Genomic DNA, 13,759 nt, shown 5'->3' on the forward strand with positions numbered 1-13,759 from the left:
ACATGGGAACAGTTTAATGTCACCCACACCTGGAACATCTAGTACAGTAGATGTGTTAAAGTACAGCGAGTTCCTCTCACATATTTGATGCTCCTGCTTGACAGAGACTGAGGTGTTATCACTGGAGCTACCTTATATTTTAGCATATATCGTTAAACTGTTCCTGAGATTCACAGTTTTGTCTGTTTTGAGAGATTGACTCATTTTAAGTCCCCAAACAAACATATAGTAATGATAGGCTGAGGAACGAAATTATGCTTGATGCCCAGCCCCCACGGGGGCCTTTCTCCCTTACTCCGATCATTTAACTTTTCGCTCCACCCATGACATATTCGCGCTACATATTTACTTAGCCTGCTCCCACTATGAAAGTTATTTCCCGGTCAGAGGAGGAGAGACTGTGACATCTTCAAACCAACAGCCCAATCTGCTTTTCCAACAGTAGTCGGCGTGCTGAGCCAGGAGCTAACCAGCAGCCCTCTCTCTGTGAGACCTGGGACAGCGAGGCGAAGGGGAGAGCTCATTCCACAACACGGCAGTCATCCATGGCTCTGTGCAACGGAGACAGCAAGGTCAGTTGAGCGGGAGATACCCGGGGCTCCAGTATAAGGTAGCCCTGGTGACTTAGTGCTAGGACCCGGGTTACTGCTGTAGTCCTCCCCCCGGTTAATTTCGGCCTCTGTGTACCTCGGGGGGGAAAGTTAAGAGAGCATGCAACGTTATCAACAGTACTGCTGAGGAGGAGCAGTGTGTGCCTGTTGCAGTGTTACATTAACATGTTGCTCATAGCTGCTAACAAGCCGGACGTGATAACTAATTGATGTTAAACCGGGAAAAAAAGGTTTCACTGATTTTCCCAGTAAACGTGGTTGCCCTTCTCTTATGGTGGACCCCCCAACCCCCAAGACACTACAGCTCCAAGCACCGCGTGGGTTTTAGCATAGCTCCGCTAACCTAGCAGCTACTCACAGCACTGCTAACAGGCTAACGCTCGTTACTACTGTTTATTCCAGCGGTGCGCTAGCTCGCTACACGGATAAACTGTTAGCTAGCTGTGGCCGGGCGCTCACAGTTTGTAATGACAGCACCGCAGAGCAAGAATGTTGTCTTACGATAACGTCTGTGTTCTTTAAGTAAGCGGAAATTGTGCTTTTGCTGAACTAATTTACCTCAAGCGGTAGCTGTCACACTCTTCGTGCTAACGTACGTTAACTGTCAGTTTGCTAACATCGTCACGAAGCTAGTGTGTGAGCCAACTTGTGGTTTACCCGTCTAACAATTGAAGCTGCTTACAGCTGCCTTATCAGCTGATATGGTGAAGTTTGCTCTGAAACGATTGAGTGATTTTTCTCTTGTGATTATTCTGCTTCAGTCCATGTTATTACCGGTTGTGCTTTAAAGGTTAAAATTGGAGGTGAGGGGGGTACCCAGCAAGTTGTTTTCAGAAACATTTACGGCGGAAGTTTCCCACTGACCACGTGGGATAATGTTTCTCTAATGTGTACCCACTTCGTTTGTTTATAAAGAATAATTTACTGTATTTAATTAACTGTAGAATGGATGGCACACTTCCCACAGAGCATGCATGCGTTTAAATAAATAACATTTGCATATAGCTGAGTGCTGAGGATCAGAGTTTGAACTGCTTCAAATACTGAGATCTCAGTCTTGATAATGTCTGACTTGTGAGATTCATGTGATAGGCTGAATGGTTGCAGCACATTTCACAAGATTTGCTGTCCGTCTCTGTTTCAGCTCACATGGCAACAATTATGTTAGGTTAGGCTTTATTGAGTCACAGCACTGGAGGAGAGTAAACTCAAGAAGGAATTGAGTTACCTTCTGCTGTCAGACCACTAGAAAGCTAGTCACCTCACATGCAAGTCTTCACTAATCTTTCTAAATGTGTGTCCACAGCTGGAGATCAGCAGCGCAGAGCAGAATGGGTCATGTGAAGGGGCGGTGGCGATCCTCGATGCCGGGGCGCAGTACGGGAAGGTGATTGACCGAAGAGTGCGAGAGCTGTGTGTACGCTCTGAAATCCTCCCTTTAGAGACCCCGGCCTTTGCTATCAGAGAACAGGGCTTCAGGTGAGCACATAAAACGCATCTGTACTTGAGACGTTTTATTTGATGCCTGTCATCATGTTTAAACACACTACTGTGTCAATGTTGAAGCCTTGAAAGTGCTTTAAAATGCAGTTTTACATGATTGTTTTCTTTGTGTTTCATGCCTTAGGGCAATAATTATTTCAGGAGGTCCAGCATCTGTGTATGCAGAAGATGCTCCCTGGTTCGACCCTGCCATATTCACTATAGGAAAGCCCGTCCTTGGGATTTGCTATGGGATGCAGGTATGCACACAATAAAATAAACTGTGATTGTATTCTTAAGAAAACTAAGTGTATTTCCACAAGGCTCTTGTCAAGGAAACATTTTTTACACAGATTGTCTCTAAGTAGCAACACGTTACTGTCACTCTGATTGAACCAGCTCCTCAGCTCTCCCACACCAGCTGGGACTTCACCACCTTCTTCAAGAGTACTTTTACACTGGTGGAAGAGAAGAGTAATACTCACTCTCTTTTCCCAGTGAGACAAAAAAAATAACAAGTACACTTCTTTACAGTGCAGGCAGTTTTACAGTCCCTGTAGCATATCTGTTTCCATTCCTTAACTCTGGTGTGTGTGTGTGTTGCAGATGATGAATAAAGTTTTTGGAGGAACGGTACACAAAAAGAGTGTAAGGGAGGATGGAGTCTTCAGCATTGGACTAGACAACACTTGCTCCCTTTTTAGGTATTGTAATTTCTTGTAACTTAAATATGTAGTGTTTTGTTATGTTTTACATACAGATCACATACATAGTAGTTGTTTTCATGCTGATGTAAAGGGGCTATTACACAAATAATGAGGAGTCTAAGGTAAAGGGTGTAGTCTTTATTTCCCTTATATAAACAAAGTGCTGAAAACGGTAACATGTATAGGCGATTTAATGAATCTTTTCGTGTGTGTGTGTTAATCCAATCAGAGGCCTTCAGAAGGAGGAAGTAGTCTTGCTGACCCATGGAGACAGTGTGGATAAAGTGGCAGATGGCTTTAAAGTGGTGGCCCAATCAGGGAACATCATTGCTGGTGAGCAGGACACAAGAAATGTTCCAATCCTGTTGAATATAATAAAGTATATTATGGTAAATTACAAAAGCGGCTTTATTTGGATTTGATGTTAAGTAAGCCTGAGGCTGTATCATATATATTTACATCTCACATAGCCTTTGAAGATGATGCTAATTTGTATCCTGGGTAAAAGTGCTTTTCCCTGACATCTCTTTGTTTTTTTCTTAAAGCTTACTAAATGAGCCCCTTAAAACATCTCTGTTTTCCCTTTAGGGATCGCCAATGAGCAGAAAAAGCTGTATGGGACGCAGTTTCACCCTGAGGTCGACCTGACGGAGCGAGGCATGGAGATGTTACGTAACTTTGTGTTTGAGATTGCGGGCTGCACGAGCAACTTCACCGTACAGAGCCGCCAACAGGCCTGCATCAGTGAGATCAGAGAAAAAGTAGACAAGTCGAAAGTGCTGGTGAGTGATGATGGGGGGGAAAAAGGACCAAAACTGAATATGTACTGTGGGAGATGATTCAACTAAAAGGCTGAAGCTAAAAAGCTGACAGTCAAGTGTGGTAGTCGCTCAGGAGGCGATGACAGTAGCAATGGTGGGAAGTTAAGTAGAACCAGTTAAACTCTCAAATTAAACCCTGTTGCATCTGAAAAGAAGGTAGCCCACTCCCAGAGTGGCTTCAAACTGGGTTTCATCTCAGGGGAGGGTGAAGGCGATAATTGAGTGTGGAAAATGGGCTTAAAGTACTGATATTATACTGTACAGTGAGTGGGATAGTTGGTAATATCTGTGACAATACTCTTATTCTGCTGTAGCGTGTTCCTGCAGCGAGTACAACATTTTGGATGATTTCCAAGAACAGGTTTAATCTTCTCTTTCTTAGGCTTAATATTTAGTAGCCTGCCAACAGATGAAACACCAGATGTGTGTATGACTAATAAAACAAGAAGCCTAAATAAATATAAACCACACATTTGCAGATAATTAGTGGGTAGTGTGAGTTGTGAAAATTGGGGCCAGGTGGTGAAGAATCAGATTTAATCTTTGCTCAGCTTTATCTCTGAAGACACGGTTTCTTTCTGATGATACTCGCAGGTGCTGCTGAGTGGTGGAGTAGACTCAACAGTCTGCACAGCCCTCCTGAACAAAGCTCTGAACCAGGACCAGGTGATAGCAGTTCACATCGACAACGGCTTCATGAGGAAGAGAGAAAGTCAGAGCGTGGAGGAGGCCCTGACCAAGTTGGGAATCAAACTCAAAGGTAGGGATCCAAATCCTGCAGTTCTTAAGCGTGTACATAAGGTATTTATTTGAAATTCATTTTTATCACACTTTATTTTTCTTTTTTTCTGAATTAATGGCACTCTTTTAATGCCTTCAGGTTCTTATTTTGAATAGTTTTCACTTTATGGAGTTACCCTTTCCAAAATGTTGTGACTAGAGCACATTCTTGTTTATAAAAAAAAAGGCTAATATCGTACAGCCTTGTGGTTTCTACAGGAGGGACATATCATCAGTGTTGTAGTAAGTCTGCTTTGGATTGTTACAGTATTGGGGATTATAATCAAAAATCCCTGTGGAGGATATGAGTGGGGTCTTTCCTTGTGGAACCTCGCTGTTAAGCTCTGTTGGGGTTTCAGCCAGGACTCTGTCTTTAACCCAGTGAGCGCTGAGCTCTTTCTGTACCTGCTGCTGGCCGAACGGCTCTGTTTTCACCAGCTGCACAGATGCACAGATATTCATTACAGCGCACAGCGGTTACAAAGTTAAAAGATGGTTGAACTTTGACCTTCTTTGCTCACTGGAGTGACAAACCTTGGCTGCACAGCATAAGCCACTGCAAATAATAATTTTCAGACAACCATGGTGCCATCGTTGTGACCTGTCTGAAAGCCGCTCACATCAGTAAACACAGGTGCATTCTGGGAAAACATTATCTGCCAAAGCCAGATCCATTTCTCCTTGTTGCTTTATTATTTTGGTCGCCCTCCTCCACCATACCAGTTTTATTATATTCACTTTTGTAGTTGAGTAACAACACCACAAGCTTACACCTGAGACTGAAAGTAAAGTTGGGATTGAGTTTTTGTTTTGCTGTTAACCTTGTGGTTCGTCTTCCTTCAGTGGTAAATGCAGCGCACACCTTCTATAATGGAACAACAACTCTTCCCATCTCTGAGGAGGACAGGACACCACGGAAACGCATCAGTAAAACATTGAATATGACCACCAACCCTGAGGAGAAAAGGAAAATTATTGGAGACACATTTGTCAAAGTGAGGATAAGTTTGAGTACTTTATTGGAAAGTGTTATTTATTGTTGGTGACATAAAAATGTCAGTGTGTTTAAGTTGTTTTCTGTGCCACCATACTGTTCTGACTGTATGAATTGTCCTACATCACAGGTGGCAAATGAAGTGATTGGAGAGATGAATCTGAAACCAGAAGAGGTTTTCCTGGCACAGGGTACCTTGAGGCCTGATCTTATTGAGAGCGCCTCTCACCTCGCCAGTGGTAAAGCAGAGGTCATCAAAACACACCACAACGACACTGAGCTCATCCGCAAACTCAGAGATGAGGTAAATCTAATTTCCCTAACCTTCTTAGCTAGCTACTTCAGTTTATAGCCATATTATTTGCAATAAAGTAGATGCATGGTTCAAGGAGAGCTTTATTGGAGTTTAAATCATAATAAGAAGCACAAAACATTTACATCGCTTACGCTCCAGCTCACAACACCAGTGACGCGTCTTTGTCTTATTAGCGTATTCATTGTCATGGATTATTTGCTGTTTGTTGTTATGTGCAGCCTCTTCTTGTGAATGCACAACTGTTTGACACCTAAGCGTAACGCTAGCCCGCTCACTGTGCATTGCTGATTCTACTCTGTTGTAATCCTCCAGGGAAAAGTAATCGAACCGCTGAAAGATTTCCATAAAGATGAGGTGAGAGCACTGGGGAGAGAGCTTGGCCTGCCAGAAGAGATTGTTTCTCGGCATCCTTTCCCTGGCAAGTACATAAACTCACAGGCCTATAATGTGACTGTTCTGACTGAACTTTACAAAAGTGTAAATATAATTACTGAGTCACACTAGAAGCCTTACATCCTTCATTTGCTAAAAGTGTTAATATATTTCCTGAGTCAGACACTCAAAGACTCACTTCCTTCATTTGCTCAAAGTGACAGTCATTCCTCTTCTTCTCTAGGTCCTGGTTTGTCCATCAGAGTGATTTGTGCAGAGGAGCCTTACATCTGTAAGGATTTTGCTGAAACAAACAACATTCTCAAAATCGTTACAGACTTCTCTGCAAGTGTCAAAAAGGTAAAAGAACTGCTGATTTACAGCAAAATCCCAGCAGCCTGGTATCATTTGTCTGTATTTTTATCATAAAGCGTCTTGTCACTGTTTTTACTCGTGAAGTTGCAGATAACTGCAAGATATCGCACACTAACTCAAATGTTGTGATGCGATAAGCTTGGATGGCAACCCTCCAAACATGCTTTGAGCTGATTGAACTAAAACAGCAGATTGTATGCTCTATGTTTGCTCTGAAGCTTGCTGCTAATTTTACTGATAATCACTGGAAACACTCCTCAGCTAGTTTTATCACTTCAGTTGTTTTGGACAATCGATAAAGTTTTATTTTCAGTTACGATTTTGGCTTCCAACAAATTAATTTTCCCCCCAAATTCACTCCCAGCCATGTTGTGCTAGATACAGGTCAGTTCATACTAATGAATTTACACTTGTGGTTAAATAAAATCTCCTGACAGGGCTGATGGGCATATTATAAGCTCCTGTGAAAGAGGATATTGGTATGTCATTTGATGAAAGAGCAAGCAAAAATTTTGCAAAGTTTGAAATTGATGAAGTGTTGTTGAAAACTGCTAGTCACATCGTCAGAGCTGCAGTGGTTTGTATATTGCAGGCTGCTGTCTCTCAGTTCCACACTTACAAGGTGCTTTTATTCCCATCTCCTCTCCAGCCCCATGCCTTGCTGCAGAGAGTCAAGTCGTGCATATCAGATGAAGAGGAGGAGAAGCTCATGCAGATCACCAGCCTTCATTCACTCAATGCCTTCCTGCTGCCCATCAAAACTGTTGGTGTCCAGGTGAGACAGCTGATCAAATGACATACAGTTAAAGAAATAGGAAAAGACATTGGACAGAAACTGCTGGCACATGTTTTGGTCAGTAAGAAAATGTACTTTATTGACAATTTGTGGATATTAATGTAAACATCATCTTTCCTCAGTGATTTTGTAAAAATCACATGTATTTATCTTTAGTCATGATTAAGATAATGTGGAGAATCCAAGTGTCCTCAGGTCCAGTGAAAACTTGACAAAGTATATGTTGCCAGCTGTTTGTCTGTTGCTGCGTTATAACTGTAATTAAGTGGTCAGCCACAAGACCAAGACACACCCAAACAAAGAGTGTCAGATTCTCCGTTTTAGAGTCTTTCTCCCTGTTGTCTATGGAGGGTGTGTCCTGTAGTAACTGTTAAATATGCCAAAAATGTTGGATTAGTCACGACTACTTTCCTCACCCAAAACGCTGCAGTCAGACAGTGTGTAGGTGTCTGTTAGTACTTCCTGTCTGAAGCCAGAGGTTTAAATTTGCCCTCAACCTCAAACTGGGACAGACTGTGGGCAAACACTGGCAGCTTTCAGCGGCTTTTCTAAAAGTGGAAGCTGACAGGTTATGTAGAAACTTAGTTTTGGCACACAAAAACAAATTTTAACAAAATGCCTTTCATACTTGATGACATGTATGAGATGTTGATTTTTGGCTAGATGGTAAGAATAAGAACATTTCCTGTCTCAGGGTGATTGCCGGTCCTACAGTTATGTGTGCGGTGTCACAAGTAAAGAATCTCCACACTGGGAATCGCTCATGTTCCTGGCCAGACTCATCCCTCGCATGTGCCATAACATCAATAGGTAAGTCATAAAATCAGGTTTCATTCGTCCACCCTCAGTGGACAACCGGGCAAAACATTCATGCCTCTTCTTTTTTCCAGAGTTGTGTATGTATTTGGGTCCCATATGAAGGAGCCGCCAACAGACATTACTCCAACTTTCCTGACCACGGGTGTTCTGAGCACGCTCAGACAGGCTGACTTTGTAGCTCACTCTATTCTTAGAGAGTCTGGTAAGTGCACGGTTTCAAATGTTTAAAGCCTCGTCTATTTTAGAATATTTAGGACTGAAGATGATTTAAAAGGTAAAAAATGCCCCAAACAAGCATGGTTATCGCAAAGAGGAAAACAAATCAAATCAAGACAAGTAGTAGAGATGGTAGATTTATTTATTTAAAACAGGAAGCACATAAAATAAAACGGGGGGCAAATTAAAGTTTTGCTTGCTTTCTGTTTGCAAGGGTGGAGAATTAAAGGGAACCTTAAAGGTGTAAATAGGATTTATGTAATGTTCATGCTCAAGCCATTTAATGGCCTCTAAGCCCTGTTCTCCAGGAAGAGATTACTCCTGTCAGGCTAGAAATGTTTCATTAAGGATAAAACAGTGTTGCACTGACTTGCAGTGATGCTTTCTGCCATACCAGCATACCAGCATACCACGTGACCATCATCAGATCTGCCGTGTAGTTCTACTGTTAAAGTAAAAATTAAACTAGGCATGTTTACATTTTAGTTAACTGATATAAGAATTAAGACTAATTTTCAGAAAAACCTGTACCTAATTGAAATGACATTGTGTGTTAATATAATATACAGGAAATAACTTTAGTTTTAGTCTTTATTAATTCAAATTATTATTCAAATTTAGGACGTTCATAGCAACTAAGAAAGTAATTGCTAGGAAAAAAACAAAACAAAAAAAGAGACTGTAGCTGTAGTTGGTTTCCTGTGAACAGTAGATTTGTAAAAGTTGAAGTTTGTAAATTTGTAGCTTTTTTTCTGTGGTTTGGTTGTTTTCGCACAGAGAAAAGTGCAAGTGAACTACAAGCGAACCAAAATGCGTCACTACAAACCATGTGAGAATGTTGAGTTCCCTCATTGGCCAGATGTGTCTGGGGCGGGAGCAACAAAAGTAGACACAGGAAGAAGATGCTGTGAGAGAACGGAGAATTTACGTTCATTTCACAGTCTCCCGTACAGACTTTTGCACATTTATAGTTCCTTCCCACATCGAAAATACAGAACATGTGTAACAGTTACACGTTTTTAGTTCAAACGTGTAACGCAAAGCTGGTAGTTGGTTCAGATCGGGGTCGGATCACGTTCACACCATGAACAAACCACTCTGGAGTTTGTTTGGAACTGCACCAAGACCACCTCCTCCAAATGGTCTGTGTGATGTTTTTGGTCTGAACCAGAGTATGATTACCGTGTTCACAGCTACACCAAGGGATTAAACCAATGTTAAATATATAAAAGCATCACATAATATTAAAATATGACAAATTACAATAAACTATCCAACCATTTTATTTCGCTTATCTGAAGTTGGGTCACGGGGGCAGCAAGTAGGGAAGCCCAGACCTCCCTCTTGTCAGTTGCCTCCTCCATCTTATCTGGGGAAATATCAAGTAGTTCTCAGGCCAGCCAGTTGAAATAAGTGTGTCCTGGATTTACCAAGGGGCCTCTTCACAATAGGATATTCCCGTCTGGAACACCTTACACAGGATGCGACCACCTCAATAGGCTCCTCTTGATGTGGAGGAGTAGCACCTCTACTCTGTGTCTCCTGAATAACCGAACTCTTCACTGTGTCGTTCAGAGAGAGCCCATCCACCCTTCACAGGAACCTCAATTCTGCTGCTTGTTGCTATGAAAACATTCTTTTTCCTTTTAAAAAAATAACTAACCTTAATAGTGTTTTTAAAACGATCAAGCCTAAATCAGTAGATTTATGGAGTTTGTCAACAGCAATGCTCTGTCTTTTCTGCCAGTTTTATGTTTCCTTTGGCTATTTTATGTGTAACTTCTGTTTCCCCGTTCAGGCTATTCTGGGAAGATCAGCCAGATGCCGATCATCCTCACCCCCCTGCACTTTGACCGTGACCCGCTGCAAAAGCAGCCATCATGCCGGCGCTCCGTGGTGATTCGTACCTTCATCACCAGCGACTTCATGACAGGAATCCCTGCCATGCCAGGCAACCATATCCCAGAGGAGGTATACCATTTGTTAAACCTGTACAGCTAACATTTTTCTGCTTATCTTGCCATCATGGCTCCTAATTCTGGTTTTCAGGATTGGAAATGAGTGACCCAGGAATTATTTAAATAATAATCATATCAACATTTCTCTTTATTTGTGTGTTTTAAGAGTTATTTGTCTTGTCTGATTCATCAGGTGGTGCTGAAGATGGTAAATGAGATCAAGAAGATCCCAGGTATCTCCAGAGTCATGTATGATCTGACCTCCAAACCACCTGGCACCACAGAGTGGGAATAAAATGCAAACATGACATCACAGTATAGAGAGAACAGACACACATATACACATACACACACATACACAGTGCACAAACACAATAGATATCAGTGAGGGCTGGTGAACTGCTCTCCTTTTCTGTCCTTCCAACTTTACTCCCCTCCCAGTCTCCCTCTGCTACCTCCCCCATCTCTTCCCTTTATCTTTAACATTCCCACGGAAGGCAGACTGTACTGTGACAGGCGCACACACAAAGCCACTACTGCTCTGCTCTCCCCACCACTCTACCCCGGTCTTAATATTTTTGGCGATAGGCATTGATAAATCCTGGTTATTGATAATATATTGTCTGTTTTGGGGGTTTTTTTGGTTTTGTTTTTTTAAACCTTCATGTACAACTGTGTATTTCCTCGCTACAGTGAAAAGGTAAATTGCTACTTCCAGGTGGCCAGAAGCTGTGAAAGTTCAGTGAGTGGACTTGGTGTTGTGCCTCAGGATGAATAAAACATGAAAGCAAGCAAATGGTAGTGTCATTAAAGGAAAAACAGAAAGGGGTGGGGGGTTAAAAATCTATAGCGGTTTTCTTTTTTTTCCTTCAGATGTTTTTGTTAAATTCTTGTAGGTGAGAATGTTCTCGACCTAAGACTATCTGATTTGTTCATTTCACTTCCTACCAAAGGTGGTGTGAACAGTACAGCTGAACAGACGAGCTATGTGACCAATCATCATTTAAAAATTTTTTTTTTTTTTTTGTTCGTTTTGTTTTAACATAAGTAGAGTTTGCTGTAGTGATCTGTTGTGGGCTCTTGACGATCTTCTCCAAGCTAATATCGTTGACGAGCTGCTGCTGTCGCCCCAGTGGGCAGCAGTCGACCCAAGAATATCTTCAGTATACGGACTAATGTGCAGCTGTGGAGGAGGCCAATATGACGGATAACTTTGTACGTGCCTGTTCTGTTGTTTTATTTTGGTTTTTCTTTGTTTTTTGGTGTGACCTGACCTGGACTCTGAGGATATAACACTGTTTCTCCTCATGCTGCAATATGTATGCTTTTTATGAAGAAGAAAAAGGCAAGAGGTCTAATAACTTATAACTACGGTAGAGTTTATAGCCACATTGTGTCGGTTGCTGGTGTCACCTCATCATGATTTTTGTTGCTCTTGTTGTGCGAGGGCAAAAACTTTTGCACATTTCGTTGTCGATCACCCGTTCAAGCCTCGGTGCTTTATCAACATAACAAATCACACATCCGGTGGAAACTTCATCCCCGTACATCGTGTCACCCTCGTCGTGTCAAAGGTCCTCGCCCTCTCTTGCCATCTTCGACTAAAGTTCAGTGTTTCAGAAAGGCATTACTGCTTTCGTTTATCTGCGTTCTGTGCTGTCAGAGCGTTCAGCGTATCATAATCTCTAGTCTCCAGTCGTTTAGACCTCCGTGAATACGGCGCTCAGGTTTAACTGAGTTTTAAAAGTGTGTGGTATCACGTCAGAAGTGTCACTCGGATGTGGTGGTGCTCATGCCTCCAGAATTTGTTTTTTTTGTGCCTCTCATCCCTCTTATATCCTTAACCTTTAGTGGCAAAGTACTCCTCATGCAAAATGAAAGGGGGAGAAAAAAACCCCCAAACTTGTCTTAACTGCAATGTCCTTCCCTCTGTTCTGCCTTTTTATACATCTGTGTTTATGTTACGTGTCTCCAATTTAAAACAAGAAAAACAAAAAACAATAGCTAATAATGACATATGACTTTGTAGTTCAATTTGATTGAGATATCCATGAGATTAAGTTATGCAATTCTACATCCGATTATTTTTCTGTTTGTGTGTGTTTTTAGTCAACAATGCTCATTCTCCTTAGTAACGTGCCTCAAACCAAGCCACTGCATGCAGTTTCAACTATGACATTTGTACAATGGAAAACTGAGCTTTAATAAAGATCTCAATGTTGAAACTTACCACTTCTATGAAAAGTGTCTTTTTTTTAAATTTTTAACCATTTCTGTTTTGCCTTTCAGAATTCTGTATTTATTTGTAATTTACACAATTAACTTTAATGGGTACACACCCAAAAAAAGCACTGATACATTTCTATTAAAAATGCAGTCAAACACTAATTGTTAACCCACAATGATATATAAGTCAACACAATACTGTAATAAACCAAATCTAGTTAATATTTTTAAATTAAAGCAGAAGTCTGCAGTTTATATTAACCCATCTTATTCCTAAAACAAGGCTTAATAGACATAACCTGCCAAAAGGCCCAGTTGGTCCACAAAGTGAAAGTTTCAGACAAAGTGCAGTTTTTAAAAAAAAAATCATTTTTTCATAATAATCATCTAACTAAATAAATCTAAGGCAAAAGGCTAAATTGCTGACAATTTCAAGGCCTTTGTATTTTCAGACATTACCCCCAGCCTGCCGCGCCAAAACAAGAATCCAAGCACCTGCGTTTCTTTTATGACAGCAGGCAAAAACTTGAGTCATATTTTCATAATGCACTTTTTACTCTTAAGCCCATCTTGAGATGTTCTTGATCTGTCTTGTGTGTAGATTATTTAATGTTAACATGCTCATTTATAGCAAAAGAACTGCAAAGTTATTGCTGGGCTGCATCAGGTTTGTGTTAACATGATCTGAATGTCCAAGAAAATTCACCCCAAGGTCAAACCTTAGGATCAAATCACAGGACTTTGTGATCAATGGAGAACAGTGGACATGTTTGGCCAAAACCAAATGCAGCATATCAGCTGTTCAGCACGGCGGTAGAGGAGTGATGATTTGGGCATTTTTGCAGCTACCTGCCCTGCAGTCTTTTAGTCAACTTTGAATCAAATGTACAACAGAATGTCTGAAAAAGAAAAGGTGAGCGTAAAGCTCAGCAGTCTGAAGCAACCTTTTAAAGAACAGTGGCCCAAAATTCCTCCACAATGCTGATGATATAGAAAACGATCAGTACAACTTCTTGCTACTGAGGGTTGTTCTAAAAGCTGCTGAGTCATGGTGGGATGTACTAACTTTTAACAGGAGTACATACAGTCCTGTAAAGGCATTCATTTCACATGACTACCTTATCTTTAGTCACATCTAAGTTTCTTCAAAATGCACAAATGTGCTTTTAAAACCTACACAGCACATTTAAAATAATTTAATGTAAATTATTACACATAATTGATTTCTTGCTGATCTCATCAACATCAGTCTGAGACAAATCACAAAGACCCAATCACACACTCCC

General features: G+C 41.2%; 1 protein-coding gene across 2 annotated transcripts; it reads left to right on the forward strand.

The window, feature by feature from the left end:
- The first annotated feature begins 303 nt into the window (after positions 1–303).
- Positions 304–12,476, forward strand: gmps (guanine monophosphate synthase). Of its 2 annotated transcripts, none has more exons than XM_031752657.2 (16): positions 304–572; positions 1,918–2,090; positions 2,239–2,353; positions 2,700–2,797; positions 3,030–3,133; positions 3,389–3,582; positions 4,216–4,381; positions 5,245–5,396; positions 5,526–5,699; positions 6,024–6,129; positions 6,328–6,443; positions 7,108–7,233; positions 7,949–8,064; positions 8,145–8,275; positions 10,088–10,260; positions 10,441–12,476. In XM_031752657.2, exons 1-16 carry the CDS (start codon positions 546–548, stop codon positions 10,540–10,542), a joined length of 2,073 nt encoding a protein of 690 aa, XP_031608517.2. In that variant the 5' UTR covers positions 304–545; the 3' UTR covers positions 10,543–12,476. The 2 variants fall into 2 exon arrangements, with proteins under 2 accessions (XP_031608517.2, XP_039453883.1); XM_039597949.1 differs by lacking the exon at positions 304–572 and adding an exon at positions 1,297–1,315.
- Positions 12,477–13,759: the final 1,283 nt, after the last annotated feature.

This window comes from Oreochromis aureus, linkage group 14, assembly GCF_013358895.1.
Source record: "Oreochromis aureus strain Israel breed Guangdong linkage group 14, ZZ_aureus, whole genome shotgun sequence".
Taxonomy (NCBI): Eukaryota; Metazoa; Chordata; class Actinopteri; order Cichliformes; family Cichlidae; genus Oreochromis; species Oreochromis aureus.